The sequence below is a fragment of the Primulina huaijiensis genome, chromosome 10 (genome assembly GCF_012295235.1).
Source record: "Primulina huaijiensis isolate GDHJ02 chromosome 10, ASM1229523v2, whole genome shotgun sequence".
Taxonomy (NCBI): Eukaryota; Viridiplantae; Streptophyta; class Magnoliopsida; order Lamiales; family Gesneriaceae; genus Primulina; species Primulina huaijiensis.
The window spans coordinates 6,270,684-6,294,292 of record NC_133315.1 but is presented as its reverse complement, the minus strand read 5'-3'; the positions used below and the strand labels follow the sequence as shown (position 1 = coordinate 6,294,292).

General features: G+C 34.8%; 1 protein-coding gene and 1 non-coding gene across 2 annotated transcripts; one reads left to right on the top strand and one right to left on the bottom strand.

The window, feature by feature from the left end:
• Positions 1 to 3,998: 3,998 nt before the first annotated feature.
• On the bottom strand, positions 3,999 to 5,428 carry LOC140985850 (uncharacterized). The gene is made up of 4 exons (XM_073453802.1): positions 5,153 to 5,428; positions 4,841 to 5,035; positions 4,485 to 4,786; positions 3,999 to 4,380 (listed from the first exon to the last, which is right to left on the bottom strand). Exons 1-4 carry the CDS (start codon positions 5,426 to 5,428, stop codon positions 3,999 to 4,001), a joined length of 1,155 nt encoding a protein of 384 aa, XP_073309903.1.
• An 8,765-nt stretch (positions 5,429 to 14,193) lies between these two features.
• Positions 14,194 to 14,267, top strand: TRNAP-UGG (transfer RNA proline (anticodon UGG)). The gene has a single exon. It is a non-coding gene; the product is annotated as a tRNA-Pro (tRNA).
• The last annotated feature ends 9,342 nt before the right edge of the window (positions 14,268 to 23,609 follow it).

Genomic DNA, 23,609 nt, shown 5'->3' with positions numbered 1-23,609 from the left:
GGAACAATTTCTTGTTCAACCGTTTGATCCACTACTTCTGGTTCTGGTGTTTAAAGGATATTTCGATTGATGTGAACTTCTTCTTCACTATCATCCTCCAAACTGATTTTTGTTAAGCGATCAGTTAGCTCAATTGGATCAGTTGGCTTATCAGTTAGTACAGATTCATTAAATACGACTTGAATTGATTCTTCTACATTCAAAGTACATTTATTAAACACTCCATAAGCTTTATTAACTGATGAATAACCCAGAAATATTCTTTCTGCAAATTTAGCATCAAAAGTTTTCAAATAATTTTTTCCATTATTATGAATAAAACATCTGCAACCGAATATTCTAAAGTAGGACACCACATTTTTCTGTCCAGGCCAGATCTCATATGGTGTTTTCAAATGATTTTTATTAATCATTGATCTGTTCTAAGTATAACATGCACTGTTTACTGCTTCTGCCAAAAATCTCTGAGATATACTGGAATCAGCAAGCATTGTTCTAGCTTCTTCTTTAAGAGTTCGATTTTTTCTTTCAGCTACACCATTTTGCTGAGGTGTTCTAGCTACTGAGAACTCATGTTTAATTCAAGTATTTTCTAAAAATTGAGAAAGATTTTGATTGAAAAATTCAGTCCCTCAGTCAGAACTTATTCTGTCAATTCCAACTGATTCTTCATTTAATAATCTTTTAAAAAGCTTAATCAGTTGTGCAACAGTTTAGTCTTTTGATTTGAGAAAAATAACCCAAGTAAATCTTGAAAAATCATCGACGATTACCAAGGTGTATTTCATTCTCCCTAAACTCATGACTGTAAAGGACCAAAAATATACATATGCAGCAGTTCTAAGCATCTGGAGGAAGATTTTCTACCCTTGTTTTTTTAATGAAGATCTTACTTGTTTACCAAACTGACATGCTGAACAAATTTTATCTTTTGAGAAATCAATTTTAGGCAGACCAGTTATAAGATCGTGATTACTCAGATGAGCTATGGATTTGAAATTCAAGTGGTTCAACTTTTTATGCCACAACCAGTTTTTCGAAGACTTTGAAGCTACAAAACAACTGGTGCATTAGGTCGATTAGTCCACCTCACCTTGTAGGTGTTACCACAACGATTACCAGTTATAATGATGTCATCAGTTGAGTTCTTAACTGTAAGGCCCGAGATTTTGATTATCGTAATCTGAGATTAATCTTAAATGAATTATTGATTAATCTCGGTAATTATACACGGAAAGGATTAGACCGGGAAAGATAAGAAAAGACGTAAAATATGCGCGAGGATACAGAAGCTAAAGTGTGAATTCTAGAAAACCTCTCGCACATGCGCGGAAGTGAGGCGCGCATATGCGCGAGTTGCAATATGCCGAGACAGTAGGTCTCGCGCATATGCGCGGAGCAAGGGCGCGCATATGCGCGATGCGTCCAGTAGCTAAAGTAAATTTCCAGAGAATGTGGCGCACATGCGCGAAAGACGAACGCGCATATACGCGAGAAGCCAAGCGCCATGTCCAGAGAACCTCGTGCATATGCGCCGAGGGAAGGCGTGCATATGCGCGAGAGCTGCCGAGATACACACGCCGAGACATATGGTCTCGCGCATATGCGCCGAGTGATGTCGCGCATATGCGCGAGACGTGTTGCGTGAAGGATTATGCCACGTTCTTTAGCCATGCAATTGATATATAAAAGTTGCATTCCTTCAATTCCATGGCAAGGAAATCGAGAGAAGCTCCGGGGAGACTTGCCAAAAATCCTTACGCCTTTTATTGTCAAAATTTGAAGTTTACGAAAGATCCGTCCATCCGATTTTGAATCCGACTTCAGTACTGTGTTCCTATCGACGCAGGCTACAACTTGACGTAAGTTTTGCTACGTTGTGATATGTTTTGAAATTGTGATATTGTCAGAATTGAACAGAATTCATGTTTGATGTTCTTGACATAGTAAACATCGTAGAATCGAAACCGGACTGAAGAATAGATACCGTATAGAATTATTATGATTTTCGGAAGGAATTGACTGAGATTTGATATCAGATTTGTATCATTACTGATTATGAATTGAGATTTGATTATTGTTATGTGTTCTGGATTTACTGATCAGTATATAATGGAAGTCAGATCGAAGAACAGACTGGATTTGGGTATGGACAGATTGGAATGCGAGACTTTGTCTTCGTCAGACCGAGAAGACAAAGGTATAAATTAATGTTGAGTTGGGATTGCACAACTCGAGTGAGGTTTGACTCGAGTTTCCCTAAATCACATACTTTATTTTATTGCATTGATATGTGCAATTAATGAATTGATATGCTTGTTCTATTGATTTTAGACGAGTATTAGACGAGTCATCTTGTGACAGAAGTGCCTGATAGTGGTGGGATCGCCACGGGCACATTGCACATTGTCACGGGATAGGAATATGGCGATAGTGCCATAGTCTTTGACAGATAGGTCAGGACATCGGACGTTTGGTCATATCGAAGTGGATAGAATTGGAGTTGCTTCTATTACTGATGTTCGATATGGAAAGGGCCAAAGTCTGTGAATAAGAACGTAACACCACCCCGATCGGGAGTGTAGGTGGGTGTATGTTCTTATTCTGATCGGGATCCCTAGATTAGGACTGAGTCGAGTCTGAGTCTGAGAATCACGGAGAGTGATTCATTGATTGATATTGATTTATGTTCCTGATTTTGGTACATGTTTAGAATATGACTTTTTATTGATATTGATCCATGTTTCGGATTGTGATACATGCGACGAATACTTTATTCATGTTTTGATTAGTATGCATGTTATGAATATCTTTTATATGCTTTTACATTGATTATATGATTGCATGTATACATGGTTTATACTGAGAATATAATTCTCACCGGAGTTATCCGGCTGTTGTCTTGTTTGTATGTGTGCATGACAACAGGTGGGACATGATTAGGGTCAAGAAGAGAACGAGGCTGGACTAGATAGCGTGGAGGCTCCGGACTTGGCTTAGAGATAGGGTTGGACACTGGATATTAGATGTTTAAACCTAAGTTGAATAAATGTATTAAACCTAAGTTGAATAAATCCACATTAACTGTGCACGTGTCTTTTATACCGAAATGTATAGTAACTAGATTACATTACGTTTCCGCATTCATAATAAAAAAAAAAGAAATTTTTTTTTTTAGTCCCACTTTTCTTTATTGTGATTTAACGTTAATAATGATTAAGACATGGATTAGCGTCCGGGTCCCCACATTAACTGTGCACGTGTGTTTGTTGAACTGAACTGAAAAATTATTGTCGCATAACTGACTGATGCTAATCAAGTTATACTTCAAATTATCAACAAGTAAGACATCATTAATGATAATGTTACCATGGATAAGCTTACCCTTACCCAAAGTTCTACCTTTAGAGTTGTCTCCAAAACTGATATTTGGATCAGAATATTGAATTAGTTGGGATAGAAAATCAGCATTCCCTATCATGTGTCACGAGCATCCACTGTCCAAGTACCAAATTGATTCTTTTGTTGATGTACCTATGACCTGCAATCACACAAAAAAAATGATTTTGGTACCCACATCTATTTTGGTCCTAAAATTATTACTCCTTTGGAAACCCAGACTTGGATCAGTCTGACTGAATTTCCAGTTGCTGTGTTCCAAATGATTTTTCTCGACTTGTGTGTGTTTGGTGTGTTGTGTGCAGAAGAAACAATATGATTTTTAACCTTTTCCAACTGATTTTTCATTCGATATCTCTTCTGAACTGGCTTACAGTTGTAATAATTGTAATAGACATCCTTAGAGTACTGATTTTTATAGCTGAACCGTTTAGGTGACCAGCTTCGCGAATCAGTTGAACTCTTGGGGCTATATCCAATTCTGTAACGTTTAGCCTTGTTCTTGTTTTCCATCGGTTGGAAAGTAGGTTTACTTGGTTCTGAGAATTCGTTTACAACACTTGATTTCACAAAGTTAATATACTTTCCTTTGTGCTCATTCAACTTTGCATTGTATCACTTGCAGAGGTTTCATCATTTCTATTAAAGCCTAAACCAGTTTTGTCAGTAACTGATTTTTTTAAACCTTGCATTTCAGTTAGTGTGACTGATGACTTGTTCCATGCTTGAATCAGATTAGTTTGTTTTGAAATTTCATTTTTCAACTGCTGAATTAAAGATTGGTTCTCAATCATTTCAGCTTTCTGCTTCGCAATCTCCCTTCTTATACTCAACAATTCAACTGACTCATCAGTTTCAGTTTTATTGTTTTGGGGATCAGTTTGCTTAGCTTTGGCTTTCTCAAATGAAAGAGCAAGCTTGTGATACTCATTGACCATGTCATGTAGTGTAGAAATGAGTTCTCGTGTAAAATAAGTTGAACTGAAATCAAATACTTGTTCACTAGTTGATTCCAGTTGTGCATCATTGACCATGTCTTGAATGATCTTTTATTATTCTTGTCTCGTCTTCTGAACTCAACTGACTTCTTTCCTTTTTCAGTTGAATGTTGGCTGTCCTTCTTTGGTTTAGGACAGTTAGCAATGAAATGTCTTGTCTTGTCACAGTTGTAGCAAGAATTTGGCTCTTCCTTTGAATTGTTCTTCTGATATTGTCGCTGGAAAGAACTTTGATTTCTTCTTATAAATTTTCCAAATTTATTGACAAATAATGGCATCGTGTCATTACTCAGTTGTTCTGCAGTCTTCTCAACTGAACCAGTTGGTTCCAGTTTGATGGCACTTAGAGCAGCTGTGACTGTTGGTGTTGAAGGTTCTCCTTCTCTTGTCTACAGTTCGAACTCATAAGCTTTGAGATCAACAAATAAGTCATGTAATTATACCTTATTCAGGTCTTTCGATTCTCTCATAGCCATCGTCTTTACATCCCATTCTTTGGGAAGACCTCGAACCACCTTCAACGCAGCTTCTTTATTTGAATACGCTTTCCCAAGTGCATTCAGTTCATTGATAATGCTACTTACTCGTTTGTCGTACTCATTCATTGACTCTCCAGTCTTCATTTTGATGTCAAATTTCTATACCACGACTGAGAGTTTGTTCTCTTTAGTTTGCTCATTTCTTTCGCATAACTGGATCAGTTTCTCCCAGATTTCTTTTGTTGTTCTGCACATTTTGATCTTACTGAATGTAACCTTGTCCAAGGTTTTGTACAGAATATCTTTAGTCACATTAACCAGGTTGGCTTTCCTCTTATCTTCAGTTGTCCACTCTTCTCGTGATTTCTCGATGCGATGGAGTGCTCCATCAGTTATGGCAACTGCTATATTTGCCTTCAATATTTTCATTGTTCCATCAGTTATGACGTGCCACATGTCATCATCCTGTGCAGCTAAATGAGCCTGCATTCTGATCTTCCAGCCATCAAATTCTTTTCTTGAAAACATGGGGATCTTATTGAAAGAAGACATGGTAATCAGATTGTAAACATAGAAAGTATTCAGAAACAAGATTGACAGTGCTCTGATACCACTTGTTAGGATCGATTAGGTGAGTGAAAGTGTTTAGAAGGGGGTTGAATAAACACTTTACGATTTTCAAATCTTTTCAATGGGGTGAATCAGTTTATCACTAAACTGAATTCGATAATCTTGTTGTCAATGTCGATCAGTTAACTTAAAGTGCGGAAATAAATTGAAAGACAGATTGAATACTTAAGAAATAAAGAACATAAAGATTTATGGATGTTCGGAGACTTCAAATACTCCTACGTCACCCCCTTCTATCTCAAAGATAGGATTTTCACTAAAAGACTTTGATTAATTACAGAAGCTGCAATGATCCACTTAAGTTTGGTCTTAAGCATTGCCAAACTGAAACTCTTAGTATCTTTACAATTTTATCAGTACGCAATTGATATATTATTCTAAGCACAACTGATCTAAAAAGATCGAATATAGTAATAATAANTGGTTGTTGGCTACGCTCTTTAACTGATGACGTGTCAAGCTGATTTANTTGCTCTTGTACAAATTGTCGGTTGTTGGCTACGCTCTTTAACTGATAACGTGTCAAGCTGATTTATCAGTTAACTTTATAGCCGATTCGATGAACTGACTGGGTAATTGATCAGTCCTAACTGATAGTTCAGTTCGCTACACAGCTTCCGTTAGCTTTAATCAGTTCAGTTGTCTTCGATTGTTTAGCGCATTAATTATCAGTCGGGCAACTTCAGTTCAAGTCATTTCAGTTCAGTTACGTTCAGTTGAGTTTCTCAGTTCTGTAATCTTCAAACGCTCAATTTGTCAAACTCCGAAATTCTGATTCCAACATAATAATAACTAAAAAAACATGTAATAATTAAAAGTGCACAAAAAGTTAACCTAACATATAAAAAATATTCTAACATAAATAATAATTTCATTTATAAATTTAATATTTTACATGAAAAATCTATATTAGTATACATACTTTATATTGATGTTGGAACCAAAATTTCCCTAAAAAAACACAAAAAACATCAAATTAATTAAAAATTGCAATGAAGTGATGAAATAAATTAATTCAAAATTACGAAAATTTAAGAGTAAAGAGGTGAATAAAGAGGAAATGAAGAAAAAATATGATACATAATCTTCGATTTATAGAGGAAAAAAAGTGATGCACATGAGTATAATAATGTACCCGAATAATTATTTAGGCGGTAACTTTGTAGCCTTTGACCCATTCTACACGTTCCTAGGTCAAAGTGACCAGGGCGTACAACTTTATTTATTTTTAATTAAAGTAGGCGTGGCTTGCACAATTTTATCACGCCTACAAGGTTAGCGTGATAATTTAGTTTCATAAACCCTTTCATTTTTTACTTTATTTTACTAAATTATTAAAACAATTACTACAAACAGTGATAAAGTCCAAACGTATTAAAAATCCATCGAGAGACTTGTTTTTAAATCCTTAATAATATAATTAAATATGTGTTCAGTTTTTGTCATACCGTAACTTTTTTTTGAGTACTCGATTTTCACAAAAAATACTTTTGAACTCCTTGGGCTCATAATTATTTTTTCAGATGAAATTCGGTTCAAATTATTGAAATTTGGAACATATATATGATATTAAAGAACAAATTATTTTCTATCTGGTACAAAAGATATAATTTTGAGTACAAATTCGGAACAATTATATTAATATTAATATTTACTACACTTGTGTGTTTGCTCAAATATTATATATCAGTATCCGATTTAAAATGTTTTATACTGAAATATCATATATTAATATCACATATTTAATTTTTTGTGTCAACTTTAATCCGAAAAATATGTGCCATTAATATCAAAATATTTGTACATGTTTGGGTGCTAAAAAAATCTTATATTAGTGTCAGATTTTAAACATTTAGTACTCAAATAACATATATTAATATATAATTTTCAAGGTTGTATATCAAATTTTCATGTGACTTGTCATTAATATGAAATTTTGGTGTACACGTTTGAGTACTAAAAATCATATATTAGTGTCATATCTAAAATATTTATTTCTAAAATATCATATATATTTTTCTAAATTTTCAATGTTTTGTTTCGAATTTCATCCGAAAAATACATGCCGGTCCATTGAATGCAGAAACATTTTTTAGGTTAGTCAAAGATAGTAGAAAAAGAATACAAAGGCTGAACACACATTTAATTATTGAGATATGAATTTATTGATTATTTGCTTATAATTTATCGATTTTTATATTTAATTTTGATAGAACCAACTTTAAATGCAATGAAAAATAAGTTTAGATATTGCATTTCCTGGATAGATTTTTCACTGAAATGATATAATGGGAATGGTTTTTTTTTTTTTTTTTTTAAAGGTGACCCAAAGCCTTTGCAATAAATAAATAAATAGAAATGCGTATAGCTCTCGAGTAATTTTTTTTTTATGAAGGGCTTGTCCTTGGTCGGATTAGCTGTTTTTTAGGTTCCATGTCTGAAAATTATGAATTCTTGAGCAACAAAATCAATGGCTAGAACTCGTCCACGACAGCTGCTAAAGTTCGTTATCACAATATAGACAAAAATAGTTACCTTTATAAAGAAGCGTAGCTCTCTTTTCGTGAGACGAGTTGATTCAATCTATAATTATCGTAAAAAATAATAATTTTGTCAAAAAATGATATATTTTCATGATTTTGGTCGGATTTGAGATATTGTTGGGTGCAATAATTGTCCTTATTTGGTAGAGCGATCGAACCATGGTGCTTGAACTGCTGCGCGATTTAAAATATTTAAATTGCATCATTACCATCAACTATAGCTTTTGGTAAAGCGGTAAGCACTCGGTCTTACAATTGGTATTAGAGCTAAGGTCACATGTTCGATTCCCATTGATTGCAAGGAGTGCAATTATTGGGAGAGAGATTGTTGAGTGCAATAATTGTCCCTGCTTGGTAGAACGATCGAACCGTGGTGCTTGAACTGATGTGCGGTTTAAATTATTTAAATTGCACCATTACCACAAGCTATAGCTTTTGGTAAAGCGATAAGCACTCGGTCTTATAGATATATCTTATAAAATTGTGTAACGTCCAAGAAATCATTCCACGTAAACCACATGAGTGAAAATTATTTAAATTGCTTATTTATTTTATTTAATTGATTTTAAATAATTAAATGAAATGATTTATTATGATTAAATGTTTAAATGCTTGATTCCTAAAGGGTATGCTGCAAATACGAGACATTTAAGTGACGGGTAAAGTGTCGATTAAGGGTAGGATGATGGCTGGTCATATGCAAAAGGAGTCGTGCTTTGAGGAGGCTAGAACTTAGGGTTTTCTTGCACGGTTTTGGGATGGTGTGATCGACTAGGGGAGGTGGCTCGACCAAGGCATGGTCCCAACCTGGTGCTGGCTGCGTCATTAGGATAGAAGGAGTTCTAGGTGGCTGGACTTGGGGATAGATGAGAGGGGCCGTCGCAAACCGCAAGGAGGAAAGGCTAGGCGCCCGCGGGTCGGGTTCTAGGCGGGGAGAAGCTGCGCGGCTGGATAGGGTTGGTCTAGGATAGTCGGTGAGGGTCCAGAAGGGGGACTGGTGGGCTAGCCGCGGTCTGGTCCAAGGTGGCTCGAGAGTTTTGCGTGCGATGGCTTGTTGGGAGAAAGACAGTTCGATCATGGCTTAGGGAAGGAAAAAGGGGTTCGAACTGTAGACCACGAGAGCTGGAGGATGGTTCACGGGGGTAGACTAGGAACGATTAAGATATGTTTCAAATTTGAGAAAAAATAATAAGTTTTGAAATTATTCGGGTTTAAAACGCTTCACGGTTTAGCTATTAGGTCATTAAATCGAAAGGCTCGGGTTTACATCTAAGAAAAATATTAGAAGTCAAATTTAAACTTATATGATGGTTCGGGATAGGCTCGAGTCAAGAAAAGTAAGAAAAATCAAAATCGAAAAGTTCGGGGTCCAAGGGTAAAATAGTCATTTTACATCCCGGGTAATTCGAGAGATCTGGCAGTATCCCAAATAATCATAATCCATGCTAAATGATATTTTAAAATATTTATGTTGAAAATATGATATTTTATGATATATGCAATAACTATACGATTTTTACCGGAAAAAAGAAATGTTATTTTACGATTTTTGGAAGAAAACGATATTTTATAAATAAAAGGAGAGAAAATATTTTGAAGGATGTGAATTGACTGTGACACAGAAGATATGTGGGGGATCCGTTTTAAGAACGAACGGTGAATTTACAAATGTGAATATCGTGAGGGAAAATGTCCAAAGGGAGCACGTTTACAGGAGAAGGCCCCAGAGAGAGCCCAACAATCGTATTTTCATATTTGGCCACGACTCAGTGACGAGAGTTGCTGACGTCCCATCCCCAGGTACTTGGTTTATAGATTGATCAATCGAACAAAGGCTGAAGGATAAATGATAGTCACTTTGAAAGATCAAACTTTACTCAAAATGATATATGATGATGAAAGACTTTATGATTTAATAATTTATGATTTATTTATGCTTACAAGTTTTCTGCCAGTTTATTTTAATTAAAAGTATGATTTTAAGTGCATGTGCATGTAAACGTATTATTTGTTAGTTACGGTTTGGACGTGCTGAGTCATTAGACTCACTATGTTTGAATGTTTGTAGGTGAGGATGTTATCGAGGGAGGCGCTGACGCTTGAGTGGATCGGGTCCGACAGTACACTCCTGATAGACAAATATCTATTTTCCGAATTAGCTTAATATTTAAAGTTTAATAAAATTTTGAGGATTATTTTATGGAATTTTATTTTTGATTTTGAAGCTTAAATTGTTAGATTATTTTAAGTCGACTTACGTTTTATGATTAACAATTTACAGGATTTTATGTATTTTATACTTTAAATGTTAAAGTATTTAGGTGGTGATGGTTTCGAATATTAAAAAAAAAATTATATATAAAAAAATTCTCGATTATTTATTTAAATTTTAAAATTGAAAGTCAGAGACGTTTCAAATTCATTCGTGAAATGACTATAATTTATTTGTGTATAAAATATCTATTTTGTTGTCTTTAATCACATTTATTTTCCAAATGGAAAAGGATCTTGTTGACTTTTCACAATGGACAACAATTAATAGTCATTGTATTTTCGAGTAATAGGAAGTCGCGAACAATTCCGACACCATTAATTATGTTAGCAAAGTCAAATAAATATAAATAAATTTCAATCAAAGACGACGGCTGAGTGAAATTTTCTCCTTAATTATTTTCACATTGGCACGCCACCTTGATTAGGATTATCACGACTTATCAACAACGTGTTCATAATTTTTATGTCGTGCTTAGATTAATAGATTTTAAGGGTGCGTTTGGTTGGATCATAAACCCAACTAATCCAATATTTGGTACGATTTTTATTTAACCAACTCAATCACTCCTATGAATGATTATGTTGTATTAGGTGTGATTAAATAATATCTCATTATCCCATAGGATTGTTTATCCTTCCTCTATCACTACTCTCCCGCCGCCGACCGCCGACTTCTGTTTCCGGGCCGTCGTTGGAGTAAAGAAGAAAAAATAAAGAAAAGGTCAATTTTGTCATTTCATCATAAAATTCAAAATTATCTCATATTTAAAAATCATACCAAACATAATACTATTTTACATCATATATTACATTTCTATCACAATCATTTTTTTTATTATTTACATACTAATCATTAGTTTATCTTATCCTCCTACCAAACGCAGCTTAAATACATAGATTTCAAATATAGATTGGTTGTTTAGAAAAATAAGTCTATAAACTTCAAATACAGCTAGTGATGTAAACGATCCAAACCAAACCAAACAGTATCAGGCTTGAACTTGGTTTGTTTAAAATTGTTTGAGACTCGAGCTCGATTCGAGCTTCTATTATCAAGCTCGAGCTCGGATTGTATTGAAATTACTGAGCTTGAGAAAAGCTCGAGCTCGGTTCGTTAAAAGTTCGTTTAGCATGTTAATCAAGCCAAGCTCGAGCTTGATTCATTAATAGCTTGTTTAGCATGTTGAGCTCGGCTCGTTAAACGCTCGTTTAGCATGTTAATCAAGCCAGGCTCGAGCTTGATTCATTAATAGCTTGTTTAGCATGTTTAACAAGCCTGGCTTGTGCTCGTCTCGTTTTCGAGCTCGATAAACATAGAATTGAGCTCGAGTTTGAGTTTGAGTTTAAGTTTGAGTTTGAATCGAGCTTGTTAAAAATTAAATATATTTATAAACTAATTTTAAATCAGACATAAAAATGTAAATTAATTCTTAAATTAGACATAAAAATGTAAATTAATTCATTAAATGTAGTAGATCGAAGACAGCACATCATTATGAAATGAATTCGACATAATTAACTTTAATTATTGATTAATGTCAAATGGCATATCAATTTAGCATGTAAAATTTTTAATTAACCTTCATAGACTAATAGTAAAGTTACTCAACTTGTATATGACTTGGTTATGTAAATTTTTAGGGAAAAAGGATAAGTTGATGTATTTTTGTTAATTATTTTATTTATTGTATTTTAAAGAACATTTTAGTATAATGATATGCAAATAAGATTAAAAATGTAATTGTGACTAAATGGTGTGAATTCATCATTTTTTCAAACATGTCTTGTATTCAATTCATTCCATTGACATTACTACTAATATTTTTATTTGTCAACTCAACAAATGAGCCAACCTCAAGCTTACGATCCACATAAACGAGCCGAGCTCGAGCGCTGACGAGCCACCTAAACGAGCCGAGCTCGAGCTCGCGAGCCTATTATCGAACATGTTTGCGAGCTCACGAGCCCGAGCTGACGAGCCACCTAAACGAGCCGAGCTCGAGCTCGCGAGCCTATTATCGAACATGTTTGCGAGCTCACGAGACAAATATCCTTAGGCTTGAGCTTTGTTTGATTAAATTTTTGAGCTCAAAATCGAGCTTGGGCTTGGTTTGATATGATTAACAAACAAACTCAAATGAGCTTTTTATCGAGCCGAGCTTCGAATAGCTCGCAAACGGTTTGGTTCATTTACATCCCTAAACACAGCTCTTACACATTCATAGAGTAATTCATGTTAATAAAGATGAATTTCAACTTCTCCAATAATGATGTCATTTGAAATTAATTCTATTTCGTATTACTAATGTGTAAATAAGTAAGATGTGAATTGAAGATTTGATTTATTGTTTCATAATAAACAATAAAAACTAATCGAAATCCATGAATTTCAAATCCATCTCTCCAAGTGCACCCTTAGATTTTAATACACTTTTAGGTTTTTACCAGAAACTTTAACTTGTGATGGTAAAATAATTTAATTTTTTTAAGTAATATAACGGCTCAAACATCATATATTGGATCAATCTTCTAACATAAGCGATTGCTGAATTTCCAACATTAGGTCTTCCTATAAATTTCTTTCAGTAATCATGAAAAAACTATGGTATAGGCATCCCTACAGCAGCTCGATTTTGGGTTGTAAAATAATGGAATCAAACCTGTACGATAGCATACCAGATTGGAATGGACTGATTTTAAATCAATTGGTAATTAATTTTTTTTATTGAATAAAATATTATTTATTTAACAATGATAAGTTCATTTTGTGCTCATATATTTGGGTGTATTTTGATAATTTTAATTAAATGGGTTTTTTAATCAAAATTTATGGGTAAGAATTGATGATTTTGATTGAGTACACGTGACGTCAAAACTCTGGAAAAAGAAAAATATAAAAAAAGAAACAAGATTGAAGAAGCATGGCTCCTTGTTATGTCATGTTTATGAGCTATGGGCTGAAAGTACGCCTATATTTTAAATTGGATAATTAGAATGACCCAACTCAAGCCCAAAACCCATCACGGCCCAAACATAAAGAAAAGTGTCAGGCCCATGGAGTAAACGTAAAAGGATTTCAAGCAACTATCTTTTAGTTTATATTTTGTTTTCTTAATTTTGGTTGGATTAATGATATAAAACATTTTAAAGAAATTTTTCCGAGTACATGTTTTTTTTTATTTTAGTTTAGTTTAATTAAGTTACTCGCTCCTTCATTACAATTTAAATATAATTTAAAAAATTTTATTTGACAATTTAAATATAATTTTATTTTTATAAATTTATTGCAAAAAAAGAAAGAAAAATAAAAAAAGTAAGTCTATAAATTATTAAATTAAGAAACTACATGTGACACTTATAAAACAAACTACTCAAAAAATTTGAAAAACAATAAACTAATATTGGTTATTTTCTAAAAAACCAAAATTACTGCAATTAATAAATTAAAAATCCAACATGTTCCAAACCGGATTTCCATATCAAAATTCAATAAACCATTATGATTCAATTTGAATATCGGAATTGGTTCGATTCACAACACGTTCAACAGATTTTGGGATTAAAATCCAACCGTGTTTCAAACCAGGTTGGATTTTAATGGTGCATCAATTTTCTGAAAATTTTCTTGTATGGTTAGAAATAAATTACTTAACATGAAATTAAACCATACGATACGACTTTGATACCATTGTTGGGAAATCGGTTTTCTCATGTCTAAAATACAACGGAAGTTTTAAAATTTTTAATTTGACGTTCAAATAACGTCTTTGGACACTCGTATGGTTTAAAAAAATTAAGCATTCACTGGGTGTTTATAAATATACCTTTAGTGAATTAATAACTTAGCACCAACTATTCCGTGACAATTGAAGGGATGTGGCGCAGCTTGGTAGCGCGTTTGTTTTGGGTACAAAATGTCACGGGTTCAAATCCTGTCATCCTTACCTTTTACGACTCAAAGGAGTAGTAACGAGAAATCAATTGAGAAAAAATTGGACGGAATCATTCATTTTTATGAAACTATATATTTGATGGAAATAACTCTTGTAAAAGTCCCTAGGAACGATCTTATTGAAATCTTCTTTCTCCCATTAAGTTACCGACTAAAACGTTTGCTTCTCTTCTAAATTGCACTAGAAAACATAGAATAGATTTTTATCGTTTGAGATAAAAAAATTATTTAATGGCTCAAACTCTAAACCCTTTTTGAGTTGGCCGAAAGACGTGTTGTGGATGAGAGTTTTTAAAAATTGCATGTTACGGAGGCTAGAGTTTGTGGCATCCTTACTAAATATTGAACCCTTAACCTAGTTTTCTTAATTATAGGTTTAGAGTTCCTTAATTAAATTTAATGGGCTTAGTTAATTAATTTGACTAGTTCAACTAGTTTAATTAATTATTATATTAAATTACATCAAGAAATTTAATTATTTAGTATGTTTGAGTTGTACTTCTACAAACATATTATATATACTTTCCACTACATTTAATTTAATCTTTAATAAATTCAACATTTGAGTTTAATATTTTAAACTCTCAATTTTCATAAATTCAACTTTTTGAATTTACTATCTCATAATTTTATATAAATACAACTCCTTGAATTTATTGTCACCACGGGAGCAAATGATCCAGTGCTTGTTTGATCCTCAGTGATTCAGATACACAACTAGCCGTGTGTTCACAACTCTTTGTGATTCAGGACATTTTCTTTTATTCGGACTTACCCTAATTTACCCCATTCCATGCACGACAGTTGATCATGAGAATGTAAGAAATCATTTTTTGATTAAACTCATCGAATCATGGTAAGAGCATCTAGTAGCATCACCCCATGATTCCCTATGTATCGCTGATAGTGCCTGCAAAAACAAATAGGTTATGATTAACGTACCGTATGGTCCCTTCATCTCATATATCTCTATCGAATCTGCAACTAATGGTTCATCGAGGGTTACATATTAAATTCAATAGCTATGTGATACAATCATGTAATATTCATAGTGTCATCGCATGCACAACTAGAGAACCCTTGTCCTAATATACATCTTATACTATGGTCAGATATTTCATGCACTATTATTTTGTTAGATCACATAAGATATCCACACCCATAGGTGAGCGGTGAATTCCTGACTACAATGCACTGGCTCTTGCACAAGTCGCAATTGCACCTAACCTCGCCACCTTGTGACCCTCGCGGAGTGGGTAAACGAGTCAAAGTATAATTATAGTATGTAGAGTATCAGTGTTGTCTCGGGTCGTAAAGACTAATGATAAACAATCACAACCGCAAACTTTTCCTCTCGATGAATGATAACAACTTGTAAAGTCTGAGGGAGGGTTGTTCGGTACTATTATTATATGATTTCCCATCTACAAGATTGGACATCTCTACGCCCTTACCATGAAACACTGTACACAACATCATAGATGCTAGTCTCAATCTCAATCGGCTTTTATCCTTATTTTTAGGAGGTTGAATCGATTAGGAACAAATTTAGAATATACATTGTTTACAAATGAGTTTCAAGATCGAATTGTGATTTTTTTTGTATTAAAGTATATTCAAGGTCTTTAACTATACTGATTGCATGGGTGTACAGATGAAGCAAAACGAAACCATGAAATGTAAATTATATTAAAATAAAGACTGTTAATTACAATTGAGCTAATAAATTCGTCAGCCAACCGTTGGCTTACATGGTGTCTACTCAAACAATCTCTCACTTTCCCTAGAGCCAACTATTCATAAACTTTAATCTCAAAGAGGCGACTCTCTCGACTGAAATATCTCCTTTTTCCACAATCTCTCGGATGATGTAGAATTTTCTCAGTATATGTTTGGATCGTTGATGAGACCTTGGTTTCTTTGCTTGTGCAATGACACCAGTGTTGTCACAGTACACAAGGATTGGATCAACTCCATTAGGAATAACACCCAACTCTTGGACAAAATTCCTCCTCCGAACTTCCTCTTTGGCTGCAATAGATGTAGCAACGTATTCAGCTTCAGTGGTGGAATCCGCAACGGTCTCTTGCTTGGAACTCTTCTGAGATACAGCCGCATCATTGAGCATTAATACAAAACCTAAGGTCGACTTCGAATCATCTATGTCAGTTTGGAAGCTAGAATCAGTGTGGCCTTCCAATTTTAATTTTCCACCCCCCATAGACCATGAACAAGTTTTTATTCCTCCTTAGGTACTGTTAGGATCAGTTGATTGGTTGAGAAGTGTTTAGAAGGGGTGTTGAATAAACACTCACGATTTTATAATATTTTCGAATGAAGTGTCATTTTTGTGACAAACTGAAACTAGGAATCTTGTCGGTCAATGACAATAAGTTTAACTGATAACAGTTGCGGAAATAAACTGACTGCAAGATATAATAAATAACTGAAGTAAGAACACACAAAGATTTATGGATGTTCGGAGACTTCAAATGCTCCTACATCACCCCTTCTATCACAAGGATAGGATATGCACTAAAAGATTTTGATCGATACAAAACTTGTACAGACCCACTTCAATTTGGACTTAACACTGCCAAAACTGAAACTCTTAGTTTACGAAATATCTCACAGTTCTTCGACTGATCTTAGCACAACTGACCTAGTTAAAGATCAAATAAACAACAAAACAGTTTGTGCTTATAAGCTCGAAAGGTAGCTTCAAATGCTACAAATATATCTGATAAGTGTGAGCTTTTTGATTCTTGAGTAAGAGTGATAGATTCAGCAGAGTAACAGCAAACTTGAGAGAATAGATAGATCGAATAGATGTGTTATTTTTCTCAGCTGCTCTTCTCACCTATTTATAGGCTTCTCTTCAACGGTAACATTAAATATAATTTGAATCTTTATACCCGTTGATTGCCACGTCAATATTCCTCTGACATTCGTACACTGTAAGCTCTGAAATGCGGCGTTCCACTATGAGTTGCAGTCTGCTTTGTACTGTTGTCGGTTGGGTGTTCTTTTTTCCAACTGATGACGTGTACAGCTGAATGATCAGCTGATAAGCAATCTCTATTAAGCTCATGACTGAATATATAAACTGATCAGTTTCCAACTGATCAGTCAGTTGACTTCGTAAGTTCAATTCAGCTGGTTTCAGTTGCCTTCGATAAACTGCGCATTAATCTTCAGTTAAGCAACTGTCATTTGATTTATGTAGTTCAGTTACTTGATCAGTTTAGTCCAACAAATTAAACACTTAGTTTGTCAAACAACCAAAATTAAGTTTCCAACAGGTACTTAAGAATTTTTTTCACAGCCTTCCAATGCATTTGACCAGGGTTCACTGCTTGTAACACTCAAAGCATAAGCAACATCAAGGCACAATGACATCATACCATACATGATATTACCAATGGATGACACATATGGAATACGTGTCATCATCTCTATCTCTTCATCAGTCTTGGGGCATATTGCTTTAGATAGCGTAACATCGTGACATATTGATAAATATCCTCTCTTAGACTCTTTCATAGAGAATCTTTTCAGAATGATATCTATATAAGTTGTTTGGGTGAGCCCCAGTATCTTCTTTGATCTATCTCGATTGACTTTTATTCCCAATACATGCATAAGATGTTTCGTCCATGTTTTTCATGGAGAATTTACTTGCTAATCATACTTTAGTTGATTGCAGTAATCCTACATAATTTTCAATGAGTAAGATATCATTAACATAAAGTATTAGGAATGTCACTGCACTCCAACTAACTTTCTTGTGCGCACATGGTTCCTCAGGATTCTTAGCAAAACCAAATTTCTTGATAGTGTTGTCAATTTTGAGGTTCCAACTTCTTGACGCCTGCTTGAGACCATATATTGATCTCTGAAGTTTTAATACCTTATGTTCACTTCCTACTGATGTGTATCCTCAGTTTGAGACATATAAATATCTTCTTTAATGTCTCCATTGAGGAATGCTATTTTACATCCATTTGTCATATCTCATAGTCATACCATGCTGCTATAGTTAGCAGTATTGTAATGGAATTAAACATAACAACTAGTGAAAAAGTTTCGTCATTGTCAATTCCTTGCCTTTGAGTATTACTTTTTGCTACCAGTCTAGCTCTGAAGGTCAATACCTTTCCATCCGTACCAAACTTTCTTTTATATATCTATTTGCATCCTATGGGAACGATTCCCTCATGTGGATCCACTAATGTCCAGACATTATTTGAATACATAGAGTCCATTTCAGACTGCACGACTTCAAGCCATTTCGATGAATCAGTATCAGATATCGTTTTTTTGAAATTCATTGGATCACATTCATCACAGGGCTCATCATGACTTTGTTCATGAAGAAGTGTTGAAACATTTCATGTTTGCAATCTTGATTTTGATGTTAACAAAACTTGTTATTGTGTTTTTAACATATTTACTTAAGTGTGAAGTTATTAACACAAGAAGCAAACTGAAACTGATTTATGCACAAACTGAATTTCTAGCAAGCTTTGGTATTTTGATATTATCTCTCAACTGGATGATTCAAATGACAATCCGCCAACTTTACTGATCAGAAAACACAATTTTGAACAAGTCGTATATCACATCTGTAGGGCAAAATTGGATGTTATCGAGGTCTAACTGATCACTGAATTACCGAACTGATTGCACAAAAACAGCAATCAGTTAAGCATGAGCAGTTGTGATATTTTGGTCATATCTCTCAGCTCGTTTATTGGAATGAAGCGATTCAGTATGCGTTGAAAAGATAAAATGATGATCTACAAATCATCTTCAGAAGTAAAAGTTTGAATCGAAACCTAAGATACTGATAAATAACAATGAAACTACTAGTTCTGCACAAACTGAAATCAGCCTAGCTGATTTCAGCTGACCAACTAAACTAAACTGAACCAGCTGAAATGAACCGAACCAGACCAGTTGAAACTGAACCGAACCAGTTGAACTGAACTGAACCAGCTGAACTGAATCAAACCAGCTGAACTGAACCAGACCAGCTGAAACTGAACCGAACCAACTGAACTGAACCAAACCAGTTGAACTGAACCAGACCAGAACTGAACTGAACCGGACCAGCTGAAATTGAACCATTTGACCAGTTGATCACTTGACCAGTTTAAGCTCAGAAAAAGTCCAGCAAGGCGAATTTGGCCGTTGAAATTTCAAAAACAGTACAGAAATTTTCCAAACAGTCATATTCTTGTATCTACCGTATATTTTATTGTTGGGGCCTATAAATACAACATCTTGAAGATCAAATAAGAGCTTTTGAAGGGGATTAAAAGCATGGATAGTTAGCATGAAGAAATACGCTAGTTGAGAGCACAAATCCTTGTGTGAGGATACATTTGAGATATATACTGTAAATGATAAATTCCTCACACACAATCACTCACACATATACAAGAGAGTTGAACTTCAAATTTTAGTTGAGTGAGTCTTCACACAAAGACGTAAAACAATGTGTTTGTATTCTTTGCATATGAGACATTAAACAATATGCTGATTGTGAAGTGCTGCATGCAATCTTGAGTGCTAGGAGTTCTAGTTGGGTGCTGTCCTTTTGGAGTGAGTTTGTACAAGGTGTTGTATAAATCAAAGTCTTGTAGTGGATCCTTCCCCAGGGGAAGAAGGGGTGATGTAGGAGCATTTGAAGTCTCCGAATATCCATAAACAAATTCGTGTCTATTTGTTTTTTGCATTTATTTATCATTTCCATTATTTTAAATATGCATTCTTGAATCATTTTATGTGTTCTTCAAATATCAACATATTGCATACAAAGTGTTTGGTAAAATGCTTCAACAAAAATATTTTTACTCATTCAACTTGCATATATTTTAAATGATTTACAAAATGTTTAATCGGTTTCTACGAAGGATTATTTAATGTGTCTTCCGCATGGTTTGAAAACCAAACTCGATTTAATTCATCGGTGTTCAATTTTTCAAGAACCGAGTTATTGTAGCTCAACGATTATCCCCCTAACCGATCCCATCAAGAAGCGTAAATCTGGAAGATGGTCTAATAATCCTATCAGACCTTCTAGGTGTGTATACTTCAACTACTAGCTGTTGGTGATTAGGTTCAACTTCTATAGTTGAGGGAGTATCTTGAATTTCTTCAAGTTCTATCATCTCTCCTTTTCAATCTCACAGAAATTCCTTCTCTAGAAAGGTGGTATTTCTTGAAAAAACAATTTTGCTTCCTTAGAATGTTAGAAATAGTATCCAACATAATTATTTGGATATCCCACAAAGTAACACAAAATGGATAGACTATCCAATTTGTCTCCTACTGCCTGCTTAACGTAAGCAGGACATCCCCATATTCTTAAATAAGAATATTTGGGAGTATTTCCCATCCATATCTCATATGGTGTTTTATCTACTGCTTTTGTATGTATATGATTCAACAACATTACCGCAGTTTCAAGTGCAAACCCCCAAAACGATATAGGTCATTCAGTGAATCCCATCATAGATCGAACCACGTTCATAAAAGTTCGATTATGACGTTCAGAAAAACCATCCAATTGTGGTGTCGCTGGTGGAGTCCACTGTGAGAGAATCTCATTCTCTTCTAGATAATCCAAGAATTTAGTACTTAAGTATTTTCCACATCGATCAGATCGAAGTGTCGTAATTCTCTTTTCTAATTGTTTTCTACTTCTGATCTAAATTCTTTGAACTTTTCAGATGCTTCAGATTTTTGTCTCATCAAATAGACATACCCCTACCTCGAATAATTAGTAAAAGTAATGATGTGACGTCTACTAATTTTAAATGTTGCTAATTTTTTTTTTTGTAACATCTCACATTTTTGAAAATAAACATCTAAATGTTTTACATGCATGCAACCTTACTGAAAAATATACCATTTAAAAATAATCGTAAATATTTGACAATTTAAAATAGTGCAGTTTAAAATGGCCAAACTCGTCCAACAGAATATGCGTAAACATAAACGAGTAAAAATCTTAGTAATCATCAACGTATCAAAACCAATGTATAAAAATGTTCAAATCCTCTCAAATCTCATAAAATCGTGATGTGCGGAAGAAATGTGGTCCTCGGGTCTGCACGCACATCCAGTCCTGCCTACTCAAAATTCGGCACCTCCAATACCCTCATCGACATGCTCACCTGCATCATTCAAACCTAGTGAGTCTAAAGACTAAACACACATGTACCGGAATAACAAGTACTGTAACGTCCCGAAAATTTAAAAGTCCACGCAAACCTCATGCATGCAATTATTAAATTCTCTTGTATTTTAATTAAATTTTTTAATTTCATGAATTAATTATGTTGTGCATATTTGCATGTTTAAAATATACTTTTCTACATTGTTGCATTAAAATGCATTTTTAAAAAATTATTCGAGTTGCGATCGAGGAACGGAGACCGAGGGCTGAAAAATAGAAAATGTTTTTATTAAATAATTGTTTTTAATTATTTAAAAAATGGGTGATGCATTTTCATATTTTTGAAAATAAGGGGTTTTTAGGTGATTTTATACGCGGAGACGTAAATTTTGTCGGTGTTGGATTTTCAACAAAAATACGAACGTNGCGTGAATTTTGTCGGTGTTGGATTTTCAACAAAAATACGAACGTTTTGACAATCCGGCTAATAAATTCACAAACTTATTTTAGCAAAACTATTTTTAATATTTTAATTAAGTATTAATGGGCCTAATTGACCTCCTACTGGGCCAAGCTTGATTAAAATGTAATTAACTATATATTATTAAAAAACCCACCCCAAACCCCATTCAACCCCACGCCTCAATCCCCTACAACAATCAAACTCTTCTCCCCAATTTTATACACGACACACACACTCAATAATTTTAAAAAAAAAAGTTTGAAGGCTTCAAGGAAATTCAAGCCAAGGCCGTCGTCGTCGTTCTTTACAAACGTCAACGTATATTCGTGCGTTAAATATGCAAAGGCGCGCCATATTTCTTCCTTCAAACATCTATCACACCATATTAATTATCTAAGCATATTTTGAAGGAAAACATGGCACGCAAAGTTGTTATTTTCGTAACTATATGTATACATGTTCTAAATTTATGTTTTTTGATTTCAAATTCATGTTATTATGTGGTTAAGGGGGATGCCATGTTAGGATTATAATTAATGAGGTTTACATGAAGCATTAGGTTCATAAAACTCAACCAAAATGTTGCACAAACATGTATAAAACAAGTCGGGACCGAAATTGAAACGTCTTGATCATAGGGGCTCGGCTGAGGGAGAATTTTCGCTTGGCTTGGCTGGGGCTGGACCAGGGTTGGGATAGGGTCATGTGTGGGTCAGGTGAAGAGTCCTAGCCATGCTAGGACTCGAGAACCAGGGGCTGGGAGGAGTCCTAGCCAACATGGACTCCACCCGATCAAGAGCTTCAAGGGGACGCGCTAGTATGTGCTTGCGCAAGTTTCAGTAGTTGATGCAGGGGGGAAAGGCTCGGCCAGATGGCTTGGGCAGGGGCTAGGTTAGGTCATTAGGGTCCTAGAAGGGTTCTTGAGGAGCTGGTTCAAGTGCTGGCTCGTTGGTTAGGTGGTTAGCAACAGAAACGAAAATTTCATGTCAAGGGAAACTCTCGGCCATGACAGGTTCTGGCTTGGGGCTTCGGTTTTGGAGTTTGGGTTGAGTCCTAAGGGTCCTAAGGGTTCTTTAGGGTCCATAAGGGTCATGAGCAGGTGTAAGGCTTGAGATTTGATCACTGTAATTTGAGATTGATTTGACAGAAATTATTTAACAGAAATGAGATTTCAGGAGCTAAAGTACGACGTGAGTAGAGAAGCCGGGCGTCGGTACATCACAAGACTAATTTGTACGGAACCTTTGGCGCCCGAGCGGTAGAAAAGGACCGCCCAAGCGCCAGTGCACTATAAGACCAACGATTTGGACAGAATGTCTGGCGCCCGAGAGTGTACACTAGGTCGAGTACTCGGACAGAATGTTCCGCACCCGAGCGGTAGTTTTTGACCGCCCGAGCGCCGCTTTATTTTTAAGAAGATTCAGCCATGTGTCCTTGCCATGCATATATAATATGTAAAATCTTCATTTTACTTCAGAAGCAAAAGGAAAGAAACGAGATAAGCCATAGGAAAAGGAAAGTTTCCTTCGAAGACTATAATTCTGATTTTACAAGATCTGCCCGTCTGATTTTCGATCCGAGCTCAGTACCGCGATCCTCTCGACAAAGGTTGCACAAGGACGTAAGTTTTCTTCATTTCCAGCATGGTTCAGCAATTATGTGTTGGAGAAATTATCATTTGAGTT